Here is a 25,172-nt window from a genome sequence, read left to right as displayed (position 1 = left end):
TGGTATATGGATTGACAAAACTGAGGTGAAATAAAGATGACAAATCAGAAAGCTATTTGGCAGTACTTTAAGAGACAGGAAACATAAAATGTCTCTGAAATGAGATATATTTTGCAGATGGAGCTGAACTAGATGTGAAATTGAAGGTGTGCGTGGAATCAAGAATGATTTCCAGGTATGTTCCATGAGCAACTCAGTAAGTGTCATCAGCATTTAATAAAGTGGGAAAGTCTAGAGGAGAAGCACAACGTGGTTTGGGAATATCATGAGTTTCTCAGACACATATCAGTCTCAGACCACTCCCTAGACTCTAAAATCCAATGACTTCAACATCTTACGCATTCATGTATCTGTACTTCCATTTCAGATCTCCAGTGTATACTTGCTATCTCACTTTGTTATCCCACTGGTCCTGCATGATCAACATGTATTCATACTCGGTTCCTATTCTCACACACCCACATACAAACACAAAACATATATGTGTGTATATGTCCATATACATATATGTTTGTGTATGTGTACACACATATATTTGTGTGTATTATAGATTACGCATTTGTATATAAGCATATGTATATATATATGTGTGTGTGCGCATATATATTTGAGAATGTAGCTATGTGTGTATAGATGCATAAGCATATAGAAAGCAAATTGTAAAATCTGTTTCAAAAACCACAATCCACGACAGGGATACCACTTTATATTTGAATAATGTGATATATTTTTTGAGGTATTTTTGAATTCATTGTCATATCTCTCCCTACAACATGGCTACTAGACATTATAGGTGTAATGCTACATTGTATACATCTGCTGAATGAAGCTCAGAATTGACAAATGATTCATTTATTCAAGACCCTGAGATGAAGTCAGATCTAGTATCAAAGACTTGTTATTCTGACCCCAAATTTAGCAAAAATATATAAGGTATACTTGTAGTCAAAGTTCTTATACTACAGTTCTTGCCCTATGCTAACCTTTAAATAGTTACTCAATAAAAATATAAATCTCCAAGCATCCTTCGCAATACCTGCTGTATATAAGTATTCACTATATAACTGGAAAAACACAATTCATGAACCCAAAGTACTTATCTTTATTTCATGAGCCATGACAGGCTACTTAACATTTCTGAGTCAGTGTCTGCAACTTTAAAATAGGGATAGAAAGTAATAATTGTTTAATATATTGAGTATTTTCAAGTATGTGTGGAGAGCAGAAGAGAAAGAAAGGCAGAAGGGTGAGAAAGGGAGAGGGAAAGAATTTTGTTATGCAGGTAGGAGATTTACATGAAGTAATGCTATGATCTCTGCGTTCAGACTGCCTGTGTTTTTTATCCTAGGTCTAAAAATGTTATCTTTGACAATAATATCATAATAGCAAACATTTAGATTGTGCTTATTAGATCCAGGCAGTGATTTAAGTTGTTTATTTATATTAACTCAGTAATCCTCGTAACATCCCTGTGTGTTATGCATTATTGTACTCCCATTCTATGGCTGAGGAAATTGAGCGCAAACATTTAAATAATGTCCACATTTAAGGACCTGATACAAAAAAGCCAGTTTTCAAGTTTGGGTAGTTTGACTTTAGATTTCTAACTACTGCATTATGTATTACTAACGATCTCAACATCTTTATTTTTCTTAACTGTAGAAATACTGATTATATAATAGTGTCTATTTCATAAGGTTGTTAAATTAAAGAAAACATATAAAGCACTTAAGATCAAACTCAGGTTAAGATAAATTCTTGATAGATCTTAGTTATTAAATATATTGTGTATTTAAAAATGCCTATGTAATAACTCCTACTAATGCTTTAATGTCTCTGATCACCTATAATTCTGGATCTCACCACACTTTTATTTCTCTTTTTCTTTTAAAGATTTTATTTATTTATTTTATTAGCGAGACAGAGAGACAGGGAGAGCAGGAGCTGGAGGAAGGGCAAAGGGAGGGGGAGAAGCAGACTCTTCACTGAGCAGGTAGCCCAACCCAGGGCTCAATCCCAGGCCCCCAGGATCATGGCCTGAGCCTAAGGCAAACAACTGGCTGAGCCCTCCAAGTGCCCCTATTTCTCCTTTTCTTTCTTATTTCTGTTACATGTCATCATAATTTTCACACCATCTAAAACTGTCAGCTTTTCTTTTAATGACTATTGCCAAGGGCAGATAGCGCAAGAAGAGGTGGTGCTGGGATGCTGACTGACAGAAGTGTGACAGGATGCCATACAAGTAGGATTGGGTAAAATTTGGACACTAAGGTATAAGAAACAGTTCAAGCATTGTTTCCTTTTCTAGGGATGATGTTGTAGAGAATTTTTTTTGAAATAAATGCCTGAGTAGGGGAAGGCATGGTCAAAAAATTAAAGGTGTAATTGAAAAATCAGAAATTATACTCTCATAATTGTGCTCAGTAGAAGCATGCAAGTAAGTTTCAGTTTTACTTAGCAACTTAGGGTTTCTCTAGGTCTCCCACTTCAGGCTGTCTCTACTCCTCCAGGAAGTCTCTTTGCCTTTCCCAACAGGTAGGTTTTAAACTGAGAATTTGGCCAGTTTTCTAAAAGAAAGAAATGGCTATTCCCTCAAACTCCCTTGGGTCTTGATTCTCTAGTTCTTAAGCCCAAAATGACTTGTATTTTTTATCAAGATGTAAACCAAGTCTAAGCCTAGGTGATAGCTATAATAGAAAAATCAGGATTTTCACAAACTAAGCTGTCAAACTTATACACAAGATGTTAGAATTTTTTATTTTGATCATCTCTACCGAGATTTGTCCCTCCTCATTATCCAAAAGACATCCATCTGACAATTTTATTTGTATTTCGCCTATCAGTAATAAACAAAAAATGAGGTAGAAAACATAAATAAAACAATAGCTTAAGGTGTATGATACATTGATGAAATGTCAACAGGCAGCCTCCACCTTTGGAATCTATATGACAGATTTAGTGCAAAGAAACATGGTCAGAAAACAGGAAAAGACAAAAAAAAAGGGGGGGGGTGGATAAAATGATTTAGAAATGCACCAAAACGATTCTCCTTTTCTTTTATTTAAGGAAGGACATGACATTTAATCAAAGTTATAAACATAAATGTAAACAAAGAAGGATTTGTCAATAGTATTCTTAGGTCTCAAATGAACATGAGAGATTTCAAAGGCCTATCCATTTCATACAGAAAAATAAAATATTGTAGCTTCTTCCCTTTTGAGTCATATCAAGACTTATAACTGACTATATAATTATTATATGTATATTCCATAAGTAGTTTTAATTAATTAAAAACTTCCTCTGAAGCTTTTTAAATTATCTCCTATAAAATATAACTTTAATTCATTTATATTTATTTTTGTTATTTGTAAATGTGTGTATTTTTATTTACCCATGTATATTATAAACTGTTCAAGGAGATCCTAAAATACATAATGTTTAGGTATCAAGGGAAGCTTATTAAATCAAACGAGGCTTCAAAATCTATATGTGTCTTTGTATTTTGAAAGTAAGTAGCATGTTACTGTAAATGAAAATTTTAATTACACTAAAACTAAGACTTCAGTTATGACCAACCAACAGGTATGTTGCCACATTGATTCAAATGAATATTTTTTAAGAAAATAACTAAAAAACACAATTTAGGTGACACAAACTTTAAGACTTTATGAGGTAGACAATCTCCTTTAGCAGAGTTTAAAAATGGTGAAGGAAGCAAGAAGGTTTTATAGAATTAAGAATAAAAACAAGGAAGAAAGACAAATGGAAAATATCTGATTGTTAGGGACCACATAGTCCACTTTGTCTGACATGAGAAAGCACTCATGAATTGGTTTGGCATTTGGGAATTGGCAGAAAGCTGTCTGAGTTTAGGTTTACTGACATGGCATCCTGGGCAAGAGTGGCTCCATCTTAGGCCTAGAATGTTTATATGATCATTAATTCCTTCTAAAGTTTGATATTAAAAGATAACTTAAGAATGGATTTAATTAGATAGTTTATTTCTATTATGAAAATGAAAATATAGGTCTAATTTGTGCAAAAAAAAAGATGAAATTTGGTATACATTTCCAGGAGTAATTACTAAATCTTATGATTATACCTTATTGGTGATTTTATAAATAACCCAAAAATATCTGTAGGCAACTTGCCAACTTTCAGAGAGAAGTGGAATATAGTATATACATATATGATCAGAAAAAATCCTATCTAAAAACTTGGAAATGTGTAATATGTGAAATAATCACTTTTTCATGATATATGACATCTATCTTTATGAGATAAGGAGATATAATTTTCTATATTACGTTTGAGTACTTCTTGACCCAGAACAATTCAATTGTGCGTACTAGGGCACAATAATTTACTAGAATGAGTAACAAAGAATTGACTCAAAAGGCCAGGAAGAATAAGGCTTTTTATTAAAGGGCTTATTTAGTACTGTTTATTTATTGCTATTCTTTCAGAAATATTTCTAGTTTTATAAATCTTCTTAGTCTCCTCTCAATCCTCTTTTAATATGTTGGGACATTTTAAGAAGAGAAAACTGATGCCAATGTTCCCTGACTTTATTGCCTTAAGAGAAAAGAGAGAGAGAGAGAATGCTCCAACTTTCAGAAAACAAAAGTGCATAGAATGAATTTAATTGGTAAATTAACAGCAAACTGTATACATACAAAATAGAGCAACAGTTCCATATCCCTAGAAAAACTTATAGAGTCAGTTTACTTATGATTCCCTGTATTTTTTTTCACATACTCCTTTTTTTTAAAACCATGGTTAAAGTATGGATAATATCCCAAATACTTTAAATAATATATAATAAGTAAGCAATCAAATGCACAACTTCCACTGTTTAGTAGGTGAGTAATTTCTTGTCATTTCGAGGTTATCTGAGGGTGAACTGAGAGGAAAAAGGGTTAAGAAATTCAAGAACGGCATCCTCAATTCTCAGCACTTTGACTTTCCTCAATCTGAGGGCCCGGAACATCTTCATTGCCTTCTTACTGGGATCCACATGTAGGTTCTAAAATTCTTCATTACCATACAATTTTATTCCTCCAGCTGTCTCAATTCACTTAACCTCTCTTTTCAACCCATTAAACCTTCCAGTGGTTTGGCTTCACCTTTCTCTCTGAATCTCACTTTCATAGCTCTTACTACTGATCTCAATTCATTCTGAATAAATCACCTTATTTTGTCATCAATTTCATTCTCTCTCACTGATAACTTCAATTCCATAGGTTTCTTGCTCATCCACACTATTGGGTGGCCTCATTTCATCAGAATCCAGTCAATTCCCATTCTTCTTCTTAAAAAAAAAAAAAATACAATGCAGTCATTTCTTCTGATTGCTGTAACAAATCAACACAAACTTGGTGGATTAAAATAGCATGCTTCTCTTAACAACAATCACACTTTTTAGGCTCATCCAAAATCTGTTTCCCTGGACTGAAATCACGATGTTGGCAGGGCCATGCTCCCTCCAGAGGTTCTATGGGAAGAGCCACTTCCTTGCCTTCTCCAGCTACATTGAAGCTGTTGAAGCTACATTCCTTACATTCCTTGGGTCCTGGCCCCTTTCTCCATCCCTAAGGCGGCTGCACAGTATCTTGCTTCATTTCCACATTGCCTGCTGTTTCTGTAGTAAGAAATCCCCCTAGTTCTCTCTTATCCCCCTAGTTCTCTCTTATAAAGATACTTTTGATTACATTTACAGCTCAATCAGGTAATCCAAGATAATCTCACATCTCAAGATCCTTAATTTATTCACATCTACTGAATTATTTTTGCTACAAGATTCCAGTGATTAGAACCTTGAGGGCTATTTGAACTTTTGAGGGCTATTTGTCATCCTCCCAAATTCTAATAGCTGGCACTGTGGGAAGAAAATTATGATGAGTAATTATGATGATGGGGTGCTATTACAAATCCTCTAGCTAAATCTCCAACACTGCCTTCATTCTACTTAATGTAAAATGGTAAATGCAACATGCCCTGCCTCACTTCCAGAGAATGACTTACCTGTGGGGTTACTTTAGTAAAATCTCTGTACCCAGTGCCTCATATTTTGCTCTACTTCTTGGATTAAGATTATTTCATCAAGCATACAAACAGGACTTTGAGCCTGTCCCAACCTCTTGTATTCCCTTTATACACTTGTCTGAAAGATATCAGTGTTCCATATTTCAGAAAAAAGTACTGTCTCTAACACATTATGTTCTTTCATATTTCTTCATATGTGCTTTCTTCTCTCAGAAACTTATCTTTGCCTCTTATTTAAATAATTCTATCATCATTGTTTACTTAGCTAGTTTTAAGGTATAATACTGCTATTTCCACTTTGATGAGTGTCTTTTAAACACTTTTAAGTTAAAAATTAACACAGAATATTACCAAGTAGCACATAATACCTCAACCTTCATCTTAATAGTGATGCTACCAACAGTATTAAATAAATCATGTTCATCATGCTCAAGCAGAGTACTCTAAATCATTTCTATTTTTTTAAAAGATTTTATTTATTTATTTATTTATTCATGAGAAACACAGAGAAAGAGAATGGCAGAGACACAGGCAGAGGGAGAAGCAGGCTCCATGCAGGAAGCCTGACATGGGACTTGATCCCAGGACTCCAGGATCAGGCCCTGGACTGAAGGCAGCACTAAACCGCTGAGCCACTAGGGCTGCCCCATCTAAATTGTTTCTAAATCCATGAAACTTCATATGGTAGGTCACATATCTCAGTAAGAAAACTCTTTAATCATATTTCAAAGAGATAATACATTTAATTAATTAAAAATAGGAAGAATATATCTATAGTTTGGAAGAATGACTAAAATAATCCATGCTGTAGAGGAAGCAAAGATTCCCTTTGCCAAAAAAAAAAAAGAAAAATCTATAGTGGGAATCTATATCCTCATCTATAATGGGAAATAATATTAAACCTTCTGAGTAGATAGTCTCTCACCTCAAAGAAAATTTGAAGCCAGAAGACCATAAGCTTTAACCTAGAGCATGGGAAAATTTGCATATTCAAAACATCTACTGAATAAAAATAGGTGAATATATTGACTTAATCACTATGTAAAACAAATATTTTAAAATGGTTCTAAAACTATAATTTCTTGGAAATTTTTTTAAAAGCAAAGGCAGAGGAAAAAATGAATTTTTAAAAGAAAAACTACTGTCCAGGCACATGACAATGAAAAAGTGTATTTGAGGTATTTGTATGGAAGAAGAAATAAGAGAATAATTTGGCATATTAATATTTAAAATGCAAACTTGACTTCAAGTTCTTGCATGATATTCATCTGTCTTGGTTTGGGTTGGGGTTTGTTTTATTTTTTTTAAGTCTTTATTATGATTCTGATACACAGCCAAATTTGAAGCCATTTAAAAGTTTAGCTTTATAGGATTTATTTATTTTTTAATTTTTATTTATTTATGATAGTCATACAGAGAGAGAGAGGCAGAGACATAGACAGAGGGAGAAGCAGGCTCCATGCACCAGGAACCCAATGTGGGATTCGATCCCGGGTCTCCAGGATCGCGCCGTGGGCCAAAGGCAGGCGCTAAACCGCTGCGCCACCCAGGGATCCCAGCTTTATAGGATTTAAAGAGAGCTCCCTAGCTAGAAGGGAAGATAATCTCAAAGAGTTAAAAATAGACCTGCCCTACGACCCAGCAATTGCACTGTTGGGGATTTACCCCAAAGATACAGATGCAATTATAGTAATAAAAATAGTTGCCAGTAATTTGGGCCCAAGTGTTTTGAATACCCTGTTCGAAAATCTTTATGTATAGTATCCCCTTTATCTGTAACAATATAATGTAATACACTCTATTATTACCTCCATTTTATTTATATGTAAACAGAGAGTCCAAGGGATAAAGTAAGTTGTTCTGAGTGACAAGGTTGAAAAGCACTCAAATCTGAACATAAACAGCAGAGCCATCACTCTTAGTAAATGCGGAACAGTTTTCTTTTTCTGACCTCAAATAACCAGCTCCAAAAGCTGTTTCAAAAGGGTGTTATGCAGGAGAAATGTAGAGGAAGGTTACCTGCAATATTCTTTTCAAGGACACATTTTTAGTGTGATTATGTGCATGTCACGTTCTGTGGTAATACCTAAGAAAATATATTTTCAGGGAAGTGAATAAATATTTTTGATATAAATTCATATGGATTCAAAATCCAGATTTCCTGAAACACTAAGTATAATGATGTAGTTTCTTTGTTGAAAAGAAGAAATACCTGAAAAATATCCACAAGTATCCACCCCAACCTATGCCATCATCTTATGGTTAAATCCTACCACCTGTGTAAAGTAGCACACAGGAGCTAAACACCAAAAACAACATGAATAAAATACGTACATATGGCTTCACATTCAAAACGTGTTTTATCATTCTGTTTGGTTTGTACTCCTACTCAACAGCTTCAGAGAAATGCCCTCTAGTACTCACTTTTGATACAGGATTAAAACAGCAGACTTAGTAGTTGACTACTGACAGATTGGAGTAAAGAAAATTAACTTTACAATCTCAGATTTTGCAAATATATATATGAATATCTATCTATCTGAAGGGTCTGATGAACACTGAAACCTAGAGACAGGAAATAAGGTAAAAGTTTACAGGATCTAATGGGACCCCACATATAAAAGCATTCATTTCAGAATCCCTGTGGCCATTCGTTGGCTCTCATAGATGTTTTTGAAGCTTTAAGAGATTATGATTAAATAGGATTTTACCAAGAGAAATCTCAGCTCTTAGCTTCAAAAGTCATCATGAAAATATTCTCCTAGCTGCCAAATTCAGTTGGCACCACTGAACAATGCTTTCACTTTCAAAATTCCAATTTCACTGTTAAGAAAAACAGATGAAACAAATTCTCTATATTAGAGTAAAGCAAAAGAGTGCCCAAAACAGTCTTTCCCAAACTGTATGCCAAGGAACATTGTGGCACAGGAATTTAATCCAGAAAATAGATTATCTGGTGAAATACATTTAGGAAATTCTGAGTAAACAAATTAAATAAATTGCTTTTCTGTATTACTTAGCAGAACCATATGAATATCGTTTGCTAATATTTAAAGGGGGAGGTGAATAAAATATGCAGTCTTTTATAAACATTATTTTTACACAGAAATCTTGTTATTCCACAATATCTAATAAGAGCATTCCCTCAGAAACCACGTTTAAATGTAGGTCTATCTTGCAGGAATGCACTGAAGACTTATTACTTCAATCGATACACGCTATCAGTTAGAATATCTATTGCATTTGATTTCAAGACTTACAAAACTACTAGAGATTTTTTCTCCAAATTGTAAATTGAAGATGACAACTTTTCTCACAAATACATATCAATATTCATCATTAGATATCTCAATAGGCTTCTGTTGTGCTCATGAGTGCAGCACATTCTGATGAACTTAGAATTCAAATTATTATTTCTATTGGCAGAATAGAATATTCCTATCTGCCCTTTCTCCTACACTGCTTTGATCTACTCTTTTGAGGGAAACTGCTTATTCTCTATTTAAATTCTGGGTAGGGGCACCTGGGTGGCTTAGTCAGTTAAGCTTCCAACTCTTGATCTCAGCTTGTTTCTTGATCTCACAGTCATGAGTTCAAGCCACGAGTTGGGCTCCAGGCTGGGTGTGGAGCCTACTTAAAAAATGATAATAATAAAATAATATTCTGTGTAATTATTGGAGATTTTAAGTTTTTTTTAAATACCAATGAGTGGACATATATAACCTCCTGATGAATGATCATAACTACCATATTAGTTATTCACACTAACTAATTTACTTATTGGGCAGTAAAGGGGTAGAATGAGAACACATCAGTTGCATTGTCAAGCATAGTATTCATTCCATCATCATTTCACTGAGAGGAATTACTTCTCTGAATCAGGATCATGTGATACAGTTAAGGCTGAGCCTGCCCACTAGCAGAGCCCGTTACCTATAGTCTCACACCTGATTATGTAACAAAAGCAGGGTTCTAAGTCCAGGGAAAGAGAGAAAGAATCATGGTTGAAAATGATCTGAATAAGGAATTCAATGCCACAGAGCATGAAGTTTCAATAGTAAACAGAGATAATTAATTGGGTACTTAATTGTCAGTGTCAAGAACCAGTTTATAACCTAGTCATTAGCAATTTCTTCTAACTCTGTAGTCAGCTATCTGGAATACACACATGATAGTCATTTCATTGTGCCATGGATGATAATAAAAGTATGCACCTTCTGTGCTAATCAATAAATAAATAGTCACAGTAGTTCTTTGTATTTTTCACTCCAAACACATTTGCCAATACTAGTTGCATAAACTTTTGAAACTTTCCATATCATGCTTCAATGACCATACTATGCTTTAACATTTTATAACAAAGTTAAGTTCATATTGAAAAGTAATATATGTATTCTGTATAAACACTTTGACATCTTCACTCTATTTGAAAAATGACAACATTTGATGGCTATTAGAGAAAATTTCATAACACAAGAGATGATGGCCAAATGTAATAGATTTTTAAAAATATATATTTTCATCTTCTTGACATTTTTCTTCCTTATATCCTTTCTATTTTTAGTTGCCAATATTATTTCTTTCAACTAGCATATCCAAATTAATATTCTTAGTTACAAGTTTCTTTTCAGGAACAAGTCACGTACTCTTTACCCTTCACTGAACAATTTTCACCCCCAAACTCACTTGATTTGCTTCTCCATTTCATTTAGCCCTCCTTTCAAATATTACCTTTACATAGAGATCCCCCAATGACCAATTACTTAAAAAAATCATCCTCTACCCCTGGCTATCCTTTTACTTTGCTTTACATTTCCCTCTAACAGTTACTTATGTATAATGTTATATACTCATTTATTTAACTACTTATTGTGTTTCTTTACACTAAAATAGAAGGCTCTGGAATTTGGAAACTTTATCTTGTTCCAGTTGGACATTCACCCTTGGGCACGCAGTAAATTCTCCATTAATTTTATTTTTTTAAACTTCTAAATTGTAGTATTCATAACTGCTCAATGAATACATGTGTTTTTATATTTATTTGAACAACTTTGGAGTAATTTAAATATTTTGAGAATTGAGAACCTACAGCAGGAAAATAACGTATATAAAGAGTAGTAATTTTAAAAATGTGAACTAGAACACACAAATGGTATGAAAATATGTTAGTTAAGATGAACTGTATCTTGTTGATGAAATGTCCACTGATACATTCAATTTTTGTAGCATGTGTTCCATCTTTAAAAGTATAAACATCCTTGGGGATCCCTGAGTGGCTCAGCGGTTCAGTGCCTGACTTCAGCCCAGGGCATGATCCTAGAGTCATGGGATCGAGTCCCACGTCGGGCTCCCTGCATGGAGCCTGCTTCTCCCTCTGTCTGTGTCTCTGCCTCTCTCTCTCTCTCGAATAAATAAATAAAGTCTTTTAAATAAATAAATAAATAAATAAAAGTATAAACATCCTTGACATAAATCTTACATATGGTGTTTGTAAACAATTGTCTTTACTTATGTTTCCTCTTAAACTAAGCTGCTTATAAGTCACTTCAGAGATCAATAGAGACTACCTGTTTTTCATGGCCCACATTTTGGAAAGTATTTCCTAAAGGCCAAAAAGTGGTTCTTTCTCATCTGTGATTTCTCAGTGTTCATAATAGTTTTCAGCACCCATTAAGTGTAATTCAGTGTTTCATTTGACTACATTAATCAAAGAGTAGATGAGAGAATATATAAATACCAGCATAGATAGAGTGGTACGGAAAATAGATTGATTTTAGAATAGTTTCATTTTTTTTTAATCCTACTGACAAAGCCACTATCCTAGTTCCCTTTCTTGATCACTACCTGGTTTCCCAGCAGTGCAGGGGGCCCAAGGCAAGAGTATCTTCTTAGACACTAAACTCTCCATTTTCCACGAATGGTTCCATGGTTGGGAAATAATCTCCAAGGTCCAAATCTGTGATTAAAGGAACTCCTTCTTGTCCTCACCTTAAATAATAACTACTATAAGTATTTTAATAATAATCACTTTTCTTATGTCAGTTTTCTGATTTTCAAATAATGGCAAGATTCTTACAGTTTTGATAACATTGCCATCAAAATTTATTTTGGGAAGAGCAACCCCTAGTAGAAAAGACTAAATTACTTTAATGTTTTGACAGGAATGTAGTTGTTCTAGCTGTAATATTTGAGGCTGACACATTTTAGTAGGTGTATTTGTTCTATGTAATGTTGGAAGTTCATGCTTTCCTCCTACTTTTTCTTAAGCTTTTTCTTTTTTTTTTTTTATGATCCCCTAAACTTGTTCCTCTCTCTGCCAATATATCAAGAAAAGTTCTGAAATTATGTCTTTACTCCCTGTAGGAAAGAGTCTATAAAAATTTGGTATTTTCTTAGGAGAAATATTATTGAATGTACTTATAAGGAATAGACAAATACTTACCATGGGAATTTATTTATTTATTTATTTATTTATTTATTTATTTATTTATTTATGTAGCATGCAACTTACTTTGGGGAACTTTTCTCTTATTAGCTGTGCCAGAACCAAGAATAACAGAAAAAAATTGTCCTTTTCACTTCTGTTATGAACAATAGAAAACAGAGAGAAACTACACAATAAGAGCATAGTTTGAGAAGGCTACTGATTAATATATACACCATAATATCTCATTGATTCAGTTTCATATAATAGTATGTATAAAATACTAATTGAGACTTGGTTTGCTTAATGAATAGAGCAACTTCTTTATCAGTTGAAAGTGTATTCAATTTTACTTTTAGTTAGAATAAGCTTAACCCCTTATTCATTTCTCTAATTGTTTTTTAATCAGCTATAGGCTTATGCTGATTTCTATGTTATTCACTTATTTCTATTGTTACATTCTATTTGGATTGAAAAATGCAGTCATGAGGCAATTATCTTTGAACCAAGTGAGCCATTTCTTAAAGCCTCTTACTCTATACTTGTTCCCTCATAGTCAAATAAACCTTCAGAAATTGAGACTTTTCACTTAATGAGGAAAAGATCATAAAAAAGTTGATAAGAAAAGTAAGAAGAAGATAATGACTGACACACTCATTTTTCCATCTTACAGCTTACCCACTTATATAGGAAAGAAAGGAAAGAAAATACCCTTCTCACAAATACAGTATTATCTGCCTTATCAAAGAGAAGTAATGACCCTCTTCTTAACCAGGTCACCCTGTGCTTGGGCATGAGGCTAGTATGGGATAAGGGTGGAAGTGGGGAGTCAGAAAAGTAGTAAAACACTTGTTTTTCTTGGCAGCTTCCAGTGAAATGTTTATTATAGTTAAGAATCCTCAAGAGGCCCCGGGAATCATCATGTGCTTCATAATAATCCCTACTTGATATATCCTTGTGGGTATTTTTGGCAAATAGAGTAGTCCCTGTGGTTGCATTTATTTGCAAACATTTTCATTTATACATAACACACAACAAAGTGTTATCAATGTTACACAGCAAACAATTAAGAATTTAATGATTATAATTAGCCATTTTAAATTAAGTTTTATTACAAGACTCTCCAAATTTTCATGCAGATATTCACAACAAAAAATAATTACAGTCAATTCGCCTCAGAAGGTAAAGAAGTCATTAATTTAGTGTTCCTTCCATTATCTTAGAACTTCCTAAGAATGGATTCTCCCTAATAGTTATTTCCTTTCAGAAACTGATTTCATATTTGAGAAATCTAAGTAATAAATATGTAGTGATCACTTAATACATGAAACATATATGCTAGCAAGAAGTATAGCCGATATTATAAGAATAAAGCACAGTTCATGACCTCAGAGAGGATACAAACTAGCAATATACACATACATAAGTGGAATTATATATAAACAGTGATAAGTATCATAGCTATTATATGATTCATTTTCCTTATTAAGAATTCATTCTGCTGTGGGATGAGTAGGTAGTTTCTTTTCTCCAGAGGCCTTTATTTCAAAAAAAGTATGCTTTCAAGGATAAAATGGGAGAAGGTTTAATACAAAGAAACAGGATTTTTATGGGAAAATTAAGTTTCAATCATGCTTCTCTTGGTTTTGAAAGTGATTTATGGTCCCTGAATTTCAGTGTGCTTATTGCTTAGTGATAATTAAAATATATCTTTAACATAAAAGTTACTGTGTGGATTATTATATATATGTGTATGTGAGATATACTTAGAATAATGTAGGTTCTCAGTAAATATTAAATGATGTTGAACTATAAAAATAACAAAATTATTGACTCTATGTGCTGGAGACCTCAATGCTCTCAATCCTCACAAAAATTATAGGAGGATTTTAATTATAGCATCCTGATTGTTCTGAGAAGGAAATATATCTCAGAGGTTAACTAACTTTCTGAAGTCACTCAAATAAAAATTAAATGATAATTCTTCTTTGAATAAAGTAAAAACCTTTAAATAATTATATTTTATTTTTAAAAAGATTTTAATTATTCATTCATGAGAGACACAGGGAAAGAGAGGCAGAGACAGGCTGAGAGAGAAGCAGATTCCCCATGGGGAGCCTGATGCGAGACTCAATCTGGGACTAGGAGATCACACCCTGAGCCAAAGGCAGAAGCTCAACCATTGAACCACTCAGGAATCCCCATAAGTAATTATGTTTTAAATATCAAAATTGGGAGAGGGAGGGGCAAGATGGCGGAAGAGTAGGGTCCCCAAATCACCTGTCTCCACCAAATTACCTAGAAAAACCTTCAAATTATCCTGAAAATCTGAATTCAGCCTGAGAATTAAAGAGAGACCAGCTGGAATGCTACAGGGAGAAGAGTCCGCGCTTCTATCCAGGTAGGAAGACGGGGAAAAAGAAATAAAGAAACAAAAGGCCTCCGGGGGCGGCGGGGGGGGGGGGGCGCGAGGAGCCGGGCTGAGGCCGGGGCGAGTGTCCCCAGGACAGGAGAGCCCCGTCCCGGAGACGCAGGAGCTGCACCGACCTTCCCGGGCGGAAAGGGGCTCGCGGGGAGGTGGAGCAGGACCAGGAGGGCGAGGAGGCCCTCGGGCTCCCGGGGACAGTAACAGCAACTGCGCGCCCAGGAGAGTGCGCCGAGCTCCCTAAGGGCTGCAGCGCGCACGGGGGACCCGGAGCAGCTCGGGGGGGCTCGGGGGCGGCTCCGCGGAGGGGGCTGCGGGGTGGGAGCAGCTCGGGGGGGGGGGCTCGGGGGCGGCTCCGCGGAGGGGGCTGTGGGGCAGGAGCGCGATTCCAACAGCGCAGGCCTCGGAGCACAGGGCGCCAGGACACAGCCCAGGATCTGGCCTCCCCCGGGACAGGGAGGGCCCAGGACAGCAAGGACGCTCCTGCCCAGAGCTGAGCGGATCAGCGGCTCCGCCCCGGAGCCTCCAGGCCCTGCAGACAGAGAGCTCTGGAGCTACTGCGGGAGCTGACTCCAGGGCTCCAGAGCTGGCCCCGCCACTGGGGCTGTTCCTCCTGCGGCCTCACGGGGTAAACAACCCCCACTGAGCCCTGCACCAGGCAGGGGCACAGCAGCTCCCCCAACTGCTAACACCTGAAAATCAGCACAACAGGCCCCTCCCCCAGAACACCAGCTAGACGGACCAGTTCCAGGGGAAGTCAAGGGACTTAAAGTACACAGAATCAGAAGATACTCCCCCGTGGTTCTTTTTTTCTTTCTTTCTTTTTTGTTTTGTTTTGTTGTTGTTTTGTTCCGTTTTGCTTTTTGATTTGTTTCCTTCCCCCACCCCCTTTTTTTCCTTTCTTTCTTTTTCTTTCTCTTTTTCTTCTTTTTTTTCTTCCTTTTTTTTTCTCTTTCTCTTTTCTTTCCTTCTTTCTCTCCTTTCTTTTTCTCCTTTTCCCAATAAAACTTGCTTTTGGCCACTCTGCACTGAGCAAAATGACTAGAAGGAAAACCTCACCTCAAAAGAAAGAATCAGAAACAGTCCTCTCTCCCACAGTTACAAAATCTGGATTACAATTCAATGTCAGAAAGCCAATTCAGAAGCACTATTATACACCTACTGGTGACTCTAGAAAAAAGCATAAAGGGTCAAGAGACTTCATGACTGCAGAATTTAGAGCTAATCAGGCAGAAATTAAAAATCAATTGAATGGGATGCAATCCAAACTAGAAGTCCTAACGACGAGGGTTAACGAGGTGGAAGAACGAGTGAGTGACATAGAAGACAAGTTGATGGCAAAGAGGGAAACTGAGGAAAAAAGAGACAAACAAAAGACCATGAAGATAGATTAAGGGAAATAAACGACAGCCTGAGGAAGAAAAACCTACATTTAGTTGGTGTTCCTGAGGGCGCCGAAAGGGCCAGAGGGCCAGAATATGTATTTGAACAAATTCTAGCTGAAAACTTTCCTAATATTGGAAGGGAAACAAGCATTCAGATCCAGGAAATAGAGAGATCCCCCCCTAAAATCAATAAAAACCGTTCAACACCTCGACATTTAATAGTGAAGCTTGCAAATTCCAAAGATAAAGAGAAGATCCTTAAAGCAGCAAGAGACAAGAAATCCCTGACTTTTATGGGGAGGAGTATTAGGGTAACAGCAGACCTCTCCACAGAGACCTGGCAGGCCAGAAAGGGCTGGCAGGATATATTCAGGGTCCTAAATGAGAAGAACATGCAACCAAGAATACTTTATCCAGCAAGGCTCTCATTCAAAATGGAAGGAGAGATAAAGAGCTTTCAAGACAGGCAGCAACTAAAAGAATATGTGACCTCCAAACCAGCTCTGCAAGACATTTTAAGGGGGACTCTTAAAATTCCCCTTTAAGAAGAAGTTCAGTGGAACAATCCACAAAAACAAGGACTGAATAGATATCATGATGACACTAAACTCATATCTCTCAATAGTAACTCTGAACATGAACGGGCTTAATGACCCCCATCAAAAGGCGCAGGGTTTCAGACTGGATAAAAAAGCAGGACCCATCTATTTGCTGTCTACAAGAGACTCATTTTAGACAGAAGGACACCTACAGCCTGAAAATAAAAGGTTGGACAACCATTTACCATTCGAATGGTCCTCAAAAGAAAGCAGGGGTAGCCATCCTTATATCAGATAAACTAAAATTTACCCCGAAGACTGTAGTGAGAGATGAAGAGGGACACTATATCATACTTAAAGGATCTATTCAACAAGAGGACTTAACAATCCTCAATATATATGCCCTGAATGTGGGAGCTGCCAAATATATAAATCAATTATTAACCAAAGTGAAGAAATACTTAGATAATAATACACTTATACTTGGTGACTTCAATCTAGCTCTTTTTATACTTGATAGGTCTTCTAAGCACAACATCTCCAAAGAAACAGCTTTAAATGATACACTGGACCAGATGGATTTCACAGATATCTACAGAACTTTACATCCAAACTCAACTGAATACACATTCTTCTCAAGTGCACATGGAACTTTCTCCAGAATAGACCACATACTGGGTCACAAATCAGGTCTTAACCGATACCAAAAGATTGGGATCGTCACCTGCATATTCTCAGACCATAATGCCTTGAAATTAGAACTAAATCACAACAAGAAGTTTGGAAGGACCTCAAACACGTGGAGGTTAAGGACCATCCTGCTAAAAGATAAAAGGGTCAACCAGGAAATTAAGGAAGAATTAAAAAGATTCATGGAAACTAATGAGAATGAAGATACAACAGTTCAAAATCTTTGGGATGCAGCAAAAGCAGTCCTAAGGGGGAAATACATCGCAATACAAGCATCCATTCAAAAACTGGAAAGAACTCAAATACAAAAGCTAACCTTACACATAAAGGAGCTAGAGAAAAAACAGCAGATAGATCCTACACCCAGGAGAAGACGAGAGTTAATAAAGATTCAAGCAGAACTCAACGAAATCGAGACCAGAAAAACTGGAACAGATCAACAGAACCAGGAGTTGGTTCTTTGAAAGAATTAATAAGATAGATAAACCATTAGCCAGCCTTATTAAGAAGAAGAGAGAGAACACTCAAATTAATAAAATCATGAATGAGAAAGGAGAGATCACTACCAACACCAAGGAAATACAAACGATTTTAAAAACATATTACGAACAGCTATACGCCAATAAATTAGGCAATCTAAAAGAAATGGACGCATTTCTGGAAAGCCACAAACTACCAAAACTAGAACAGGAAGAAATAGAAAACCTGAACAGGCCAATAACCAGGGAGGAAATTGAAGCAGTCATCAAAAACCTCCCAAGACACAAGAGTCCAGGGCCAGATGGCTTCCCAGGGGAATTCTATCAAACGTTTAAAGAAGAAATCATACCTATTCTAAAGCTGTTTGGAAAGATAGAAAGAGATGGAGTACTTCCAAATTCGTTCTATGAGGCCAGCATCACCTTAATTCCAAAACCAGACAAAGACCCCACCAAAAAGGAGAATTACAGACCAATATCCCTGATGAACATGGACGCAAAAATTCTCAACAAGATACTGGACAATAGGATCCAAAAGTACATTAAGAAAATTATTCACCATTACCAAGTAGGATTTATCCCTGGGACGCAAGGCTGGTTCAACACCCGTAAAATAATCAATGTGATTCATCATATCAGCAAGAGAAAAACCAAGAACCATATGAACCTCTCATTAGATGCAGAGAAAGCATTTGACAAAATACAGCATCCATTCCTGATCAACACTCTTCAGAGTGTAGGGATAGAGGGAACATTCCTCAACATCTTAAAAGCCATCTATGAAAAGCCCACAGCAAATATCATTCTCAATGGGGAAGCACTGGGAGCCTTTCCCCCAAGATCAGGAACAAGACAGGGATGTCCACTCTCACCACTGCTGTTCAACATAGTACTGGAAGTCCTAGCCTCAGCAATCAGACAACAAAAAGACATTAAAGGCATTCAAATTGGCAAAGAAGAAGTCAAACTCTCCCTCTTCGCCGATGACATGATACTCTACATAGAAAACCCAAAAGTCTCCACCCCAAGATTGCTAGAACTCGTATAGCAATTCGGTAGCGTGGCAGGATACAAAATCAATGCCCAGAAATCAGTGGCATTTCTATACACTAACAATGAGACTGAAGACAGAGAAATTAAAGAGTCAATCCCATTTACAATTGCACCCAAAAGCATAAGATACCTAGGAATAAACCTAACCAAAGAGGTAAAGGATCTATACCCTCAAAACTATAGAACACTTCTGAAAGAAACTGAGGAAGACACAAAGAGATGGAAAAATATTCCATGCTCATGGATTGGCAGAATTAATATTGTGAAAATGTCAATGCTACCCAGGGCATTTTACACATTTAATGCAATCCCTATCAAAATACCATGGACTTTCTTCAGAGAATTAGAACAAATTATTTTAAGATTTGTGTGGAATCAGAAAAGACCCCGAATAGCCAGGGGAATTTTAAAAAAGAAAACCATAGCTGGGGGCATCACAATGCCAGATTTCAGGTTGTACTACAAAGCTGTGGTCATCAAGACAGTGTGGTACTGGCACAAAAACAGACACATAGATCAATGGAACAGAATAGAGAACCCAGAAGTGGACCCTGAACTTTATGGTCAACTAATATTCGCTAAAGGAGGAAAGACTGTCCATTAGAAGAAAGACAGTCTCTTCAATAAATGGTGCTGGGAAAATTGGACATCCACATGCAGAAGAATGAAACTAGACCACTCTCTTTCACCATACACAAAGATAAACTCAAAATGGATGAAAGATCTAAATGTGAGACAAGATTCCATCAAAATCCTAGAGGAGAACACAGGCAACACCCTTTTTGAACTCGGCCACAGTAACTTCTTGCAAGATACATCCACAAAAGCAAAAGAAACAAAAGCAAAAATGAACTATTGGGACTTCATCAAGATAAGAAGCTTTTGCACAGCAAAGGATACAGTCAACAAAACTCAAAGACAACCTACAGAATGGGAGAAGATATTTGCAAATGACGTATCAGATTAAGGGCTAGTTTCCAAGACAATTGCACTGTTGGGGATTTACCCCAAAGATACAGATGCAGTGAAACGCCGGGACACCTGCACCCTGATGTTTCTAGCAGCAATGTTCACAATAGCCAAGCTGTGGAAGGAGCCTCGGTGTCCATCGAAAGATGAATGGATAAAGAAGATGTGGTTTATGTATACAATGGAATATTACTCAGCTATTAGAAATGACAAATACCCACCATTTGCTTCAACGTGGATGGAACTGGAGGGTATTATGCTGAGTGAAGTAAGTCAATCGGAGAAGGACAAACATTATATGTTCTCATTCATGTGGGGAATATAAATAATAGTGAAAGGGAATATAAGGGAAGGGAAAAGAAATGTGTGGGAAATATCAGAAAGGGAGACAGAACGTAAAGACTGCTAACTCTGGAAAACGAACTAGGGGTGGTAGAAGGGGAGGAGGGCGAGGGATGGGAGTGAATGGGTGACGGGCACTGGAGTTATTCTGTATGTTGGTAAATTGAACACCAATAAAAAATAAATTTAAAAAAAATTGGACACATGTCTGAATTTTTGCATCTTATTTAATATAATACCATTTTGAATAATAATATAAATAGTAAATGACCAAACAACTAAATGGAAATATCATACTATGAATCAAAATGAATTTTACATTGCACCATTAGAGATACTGAATAATATTTCCTACATCATTTAAGCATAGTGTGTTTGAAATTACATTTTGCACCAAACAACAAATCAATGGTCACTGCATAAATGGAAAAACAATCAATTGAGTAAAACCTGTACAGAATTTATTATCATCAATTATCAATGTTGTAACAATTAACATTAGAATTATTTTAATTATTCCCTAAATTTTAATAAAAGCTATAGTATTTGCTTAAACACATTTTAATTATGTCATATCCTCCAATCTGGATTTCATGGAAAGGTTGTATTGTTTAGAAATTCAAAACTTTTATCAAAGATTTATAAAAGAATATTTCTTGGAAGGAAGAAAAATTGTGTGTGTGTGTGTGTGTGCATGTGTGTGTATGTGTGTTAGGAAAGTCTCATTGTCATAGCAAATACAATGGAAATGTGCATTTATGCTATCTTGCAAATAATAGTAATTTAAGTCTTATGGAAATGAATGAGTGAGCTACTGCTCTTGCATAGTTTTCTTCAAGGATTTAAGGTAAGGGAATCTTTTCCAAATTCTACATATGACATAAAATATCCTCCGGGACACGAATATGCAGATGATACAAAGGAAGAGGAAAAATGAGAAGTATGGAAGTTTATAATAATATTCCCATTTTTAGTATATGTGCTGCCGAAGCGAGCACTATAATAATATTCCCAATTATGTGATACTTGTATCAAAATATGAGGCCTATGCCCTCCTCCCACCCCCATAAATTTAGACAGGATTTAATCTATCCAATGTGGTGCAAGTGATGCTCTGTGATCTCTGAGGCCAGTTCAAAAAAGGAGATGCTACTTCTGTTTGGTCTTCTTGAGATGTTTGCATTAGGGGGAGACAAAGATATTTTAAAACCTCCAATCACCCTGAGTCCACTTTGCTGGCAAAGTCCATGCAAAGGTTCCAGTCATGATTCTCAGCTGAACTTCTAGTTGACAGCCAGAATCAACAGCTAGCCCCATGAATGGTCTATCTAAGACATCTAACCTAGGCTAGCCTTTAAGTGATTGCAATTTCATGAAAAATTCTGCTTAAGAATAGCCAAGCCAATCTCCTCTCAAATTCTTAACCACTCTCCCCAGATTTGGGAAAAATAATGATAATTTTAAACTGCTAAGTATTTATTACAGCAATAGTATCTATTAGAAAAATGTATCTGAAAGAGGCACACTTTACTTCCATTAACATAGTGTATCTTAGTTCATTCAGGCTACTTATAAATAACAAACCTTTATTTCTCACAATTTTGAACTCTGGGAAGTCCCAATATTATGGCACCTGCAGATTTAATGTCTAGTGGGGGTCTACTTTCTGGTTCACAGATGGCCATCTTTTTGCTGTGTCTTCCCATGATGAAACAAGTGAGAGAACTCTGAGATCTCTTTTATAAGGGAATTAATAATATTCATAACTGCTCTACCCTCATGGTCTAATCTCCTCCAAAAGGCCCCCACCTCCAAATACCATAACATGATGGATTAGGTTTCAACATAAGAATTTGGGGGGATAAAACATTCATTCTATAGCAGATATCATTGGTTAGAATTCAGGAACACAGGCAATTTAACTGCAAGGGGAGATGAGAAATGCAATCTATCTATACACCCAAGAATATTCAAGGAAAATGTGAATTTGGCAAGTATCTCCAATTGGACCTGTGACATTTGTGTTAGGGATGAGAGAGAAGAAATAAGCAAAAGAGAGATTATGCATTGCCTGTCATTTGTTGGTTTCAATTATTTCTTGACCCTTTAAAGGAAGGCAATAAAGCATAAAAATGCTAGTTAAAAAAAAAATTCCATAACAAATTTTTATAATCTCAAATAACTTTCTGTGATCTAGTTTGAAATGTCCTGGAATTTAGCTTTACATTAAAAAAAAGCCGTACAGGAGATTCCTGCTTTTGGTAGAAATCCCAGACTGCCACAACTAGTTTATTTATCAGATTGCTGCAACTAGTCTATTCATTTTATTTCCTGTCAATTTACTTTTCTAAGAATTTACTTTCAATCTGCCAATTTACTCAATAGTTTTTGGGCTACTTTTCTGATGCTTACATAGCACTACATACATAGCAGTTAATTGTTCCAACTGAGAGTGGAAAGAGAGAAAAAAAAGAAAATAATAGTTATTGAGCACCTACTAAATGCCATGCACATGGTTAGTTACTGTACCCGGGGTCAGTAATGTGATGAAGATTAAGATCAGTTGTATAATTTTAAGTGTTTTAATCTTATTTTATTGCTTGAGCAGCCTCAGAGGAGTGACCAAGTAGATATTTTAAAGCCATTTCACTTCTGCAGAATGAATATATCCCCAAAAAACTTTTTATTGCAGCGTTTTTCGTATATTATGTCAAAGATAATGCTAAAAATTATAGATATCTAAGCTAAAAATCCAATTTTGACTCATCAAAGATTAAAAACAAAACATTGAAGTCTTAAACTGAATATAGAAGTACAGGAGGAATTAAACATGTCTCCAGTCAAAAAAATTATCCAGATTAAAACTATTATGATTTTTGAAATGCCATTCTTGTCAAATTGATTGTAAACTCTACAAGAGCAGGCACTTTCTAATCTCATTCCTTGTATCTCAAATGCTCAGCATGTTGACTAAACTAACTGCTTAATGAAAAAATAGACCAAAATATAAGGCAGGACCAGACATCTAATTCAGCTTTACTCTCCAGGACAGAGTACATTTCACCTAATCAGATTAGTCTGTGGCTAGTAAAACACACTCCAGTCACTTTTTGAGCTTAAATATTCTAAAGATCTAATAAGTGGGGGACTATGAATGAAATCCAATTATATCTGACACCAAATTCCATTTCCTTTCTATTGCATCTTTTTGCACAGTGTAATTTATTTGACAATTTACTATGTACATGAATTATATGTTTTGATGTACTTAGTGGACTCTCATAATTCTCTGTACTTTTATTTGATGTACCAAATAAGAGAAAGTTATGTCCCTAGGAACCAAAGCTATGATTTTAATAAACTGATTTTAAGTTATATGTAAGATATATAATTTCTACTGGGAAGATTGCCTTTCCTTTTCTTTTTTCAAAGATTTTATTTATTCATGAGAGACACACAGAGAGAGAGAGAGGCAGAGACACAGGCAGAGGGTAAAGCAGGCTCCATGCAGGGAGCCTGACACCGGACTCTATCCCAGGTCTTCAGAATTAGGCCCTAAGCTGACTGCCGCACTAAGCTGCTGAGCCACCTGGGCTGCCCAAAGATTGCCTTTTCAATGTTATATATATTTTGAAATGTTAAGTGTCACCTATTAACACATTTTACTGATTCTAGAGGATAAAGATAGAAAAAAAAATCTATTTAAAATAGATCACCTTCTTTATACCGTAAGTAACTACTTTTGGAAAAAGTGGAAAAGGCCTTATTTTATATAGATCTCACTAGCCAATATTTTGGAAAGATGATAGATTCAACACATCCCTATCCCTATCCTCTCCCAATTCCCATCAAAATATTTACTTCTGCTGGAGCCACTAGACCAAATGTGGGGCTTAAGGGTTTGATCAAGGCCTTGGACTAAGATGAACAGAAGACTTGAATTTCTGAGACTCTAACCTGGCTTGGAGAATATTCAAGAGCATGGATCCTGGAAAGAGTGTGGCATATGGATAATAAATATGAAAAATCTAAGACAAATTACTTAGTAAAAACAAAACAAAACAAAACAGTTACCACTTTTCTTAGAGGGACAGTCTCCAAAACTAAAGAATCTCAAGCGTAGACTGTTCTTCAATAATCTTTCTCATAGATACGCAGATTAACAACGAAATCATATTAGGTCAGTTCTCAATTTCTTGAGAATATTCAGAAAAGGGGGCATGTACAGATAATTTTAGCCCTATATAAAGTTAAAAGTACTCAGAATCAAAAATTTTAGTCCTATATAAAATTAAAAGTACTCAGAATGCATCATAAATTTTAATGAACTGAACAACAGATATAATAGAAAGTTCTGGAGAAACATTAGGAATTAACAGATGATTAGTGTCATGTGGATGATCTAATTGTTTTGTGAGATGGTCAGTAATAATCCATTTCTCTATTCATAAAGTTAAAAAAAAAAAAAAAGCATAGTAACCAAAGCCATGTTCAGCTTCCTAGTAAAAGTTTCATTGGGTGTGTTGTTCAGAACTTTCCGTAGGGAAAAAAAAAAAAAAAAAAGAACTTTCCGTAGAGTTAAATCCATAGAAAGTCTGTGAATTTCAGTTATTCATGACCCATGGATAATACACACTTGATTTAAATTGACCATAGAGGAGCACCTGAGTGGCTCCATTGATTAAGCCTCTGTCCTCCACTCAGGGATGGTCATGATCCCAGAATCCTGGGAGGAAGCTCCTGAGCCCGGTGTCAGGCTCCCTGCTGAGCAGGGAGTCTGCTTCTCCCACTCCCCAGCCCCTCCCCTTCTTATACTCTATC

The 25,172-nt window shown here is 35.9% G+C and overlaps 1 protein-coding gene across 24 annotated transcripts in view; it reads right to left on the bottom strand.

Moving 5' to 3' along the window:
* LOC144302548 (uncharacterized) overlaps nt 1–25,172 on the bottom strand; it is a 236,493-nt gene that overhangs the window by 193,507 nt on the left and 17,814 nt on the right. For 6 of the 24 annotated variants that reach the window (XR_013369541.1, XR_013369543.1, XR_013369542.1 and 3 more), the window contains exon 3: nt 5,192–5,311. The exons of the other annotated variants lie outside the window; for them this stretch is intronic. Coding sequence is in view for 3 of the 6 variants with exons in the window: in XM_077880049.1 (XP_077736175.1) it covers nt 5,192–5,256 (65 nt within the window). In the remaining 3 variants the exon portion in view is untranslated. The remainder of the gene's footprint in view (nt 1–5,191; nt 5,312–25,172) is intronic. 24 annotated transcript variants of the gene reach the window in all.

Source organism: Canis aureus, chromosome 2 (genome assembly GCF_053574225.1).
Source record: "Canis aureus isolate CA01 chromosome 2, VMU_Caureus_v.1.0, whole genome shotgun sequence".
Lineage (NCBI taxonomy): Eukaryota > Metazoa > Chordata > Mammalia > Carnivora > Canidae > Canis > Canis aureus.
This window is presented reverse-complemented; position numbering and strand designations above follow the sequence as displayed.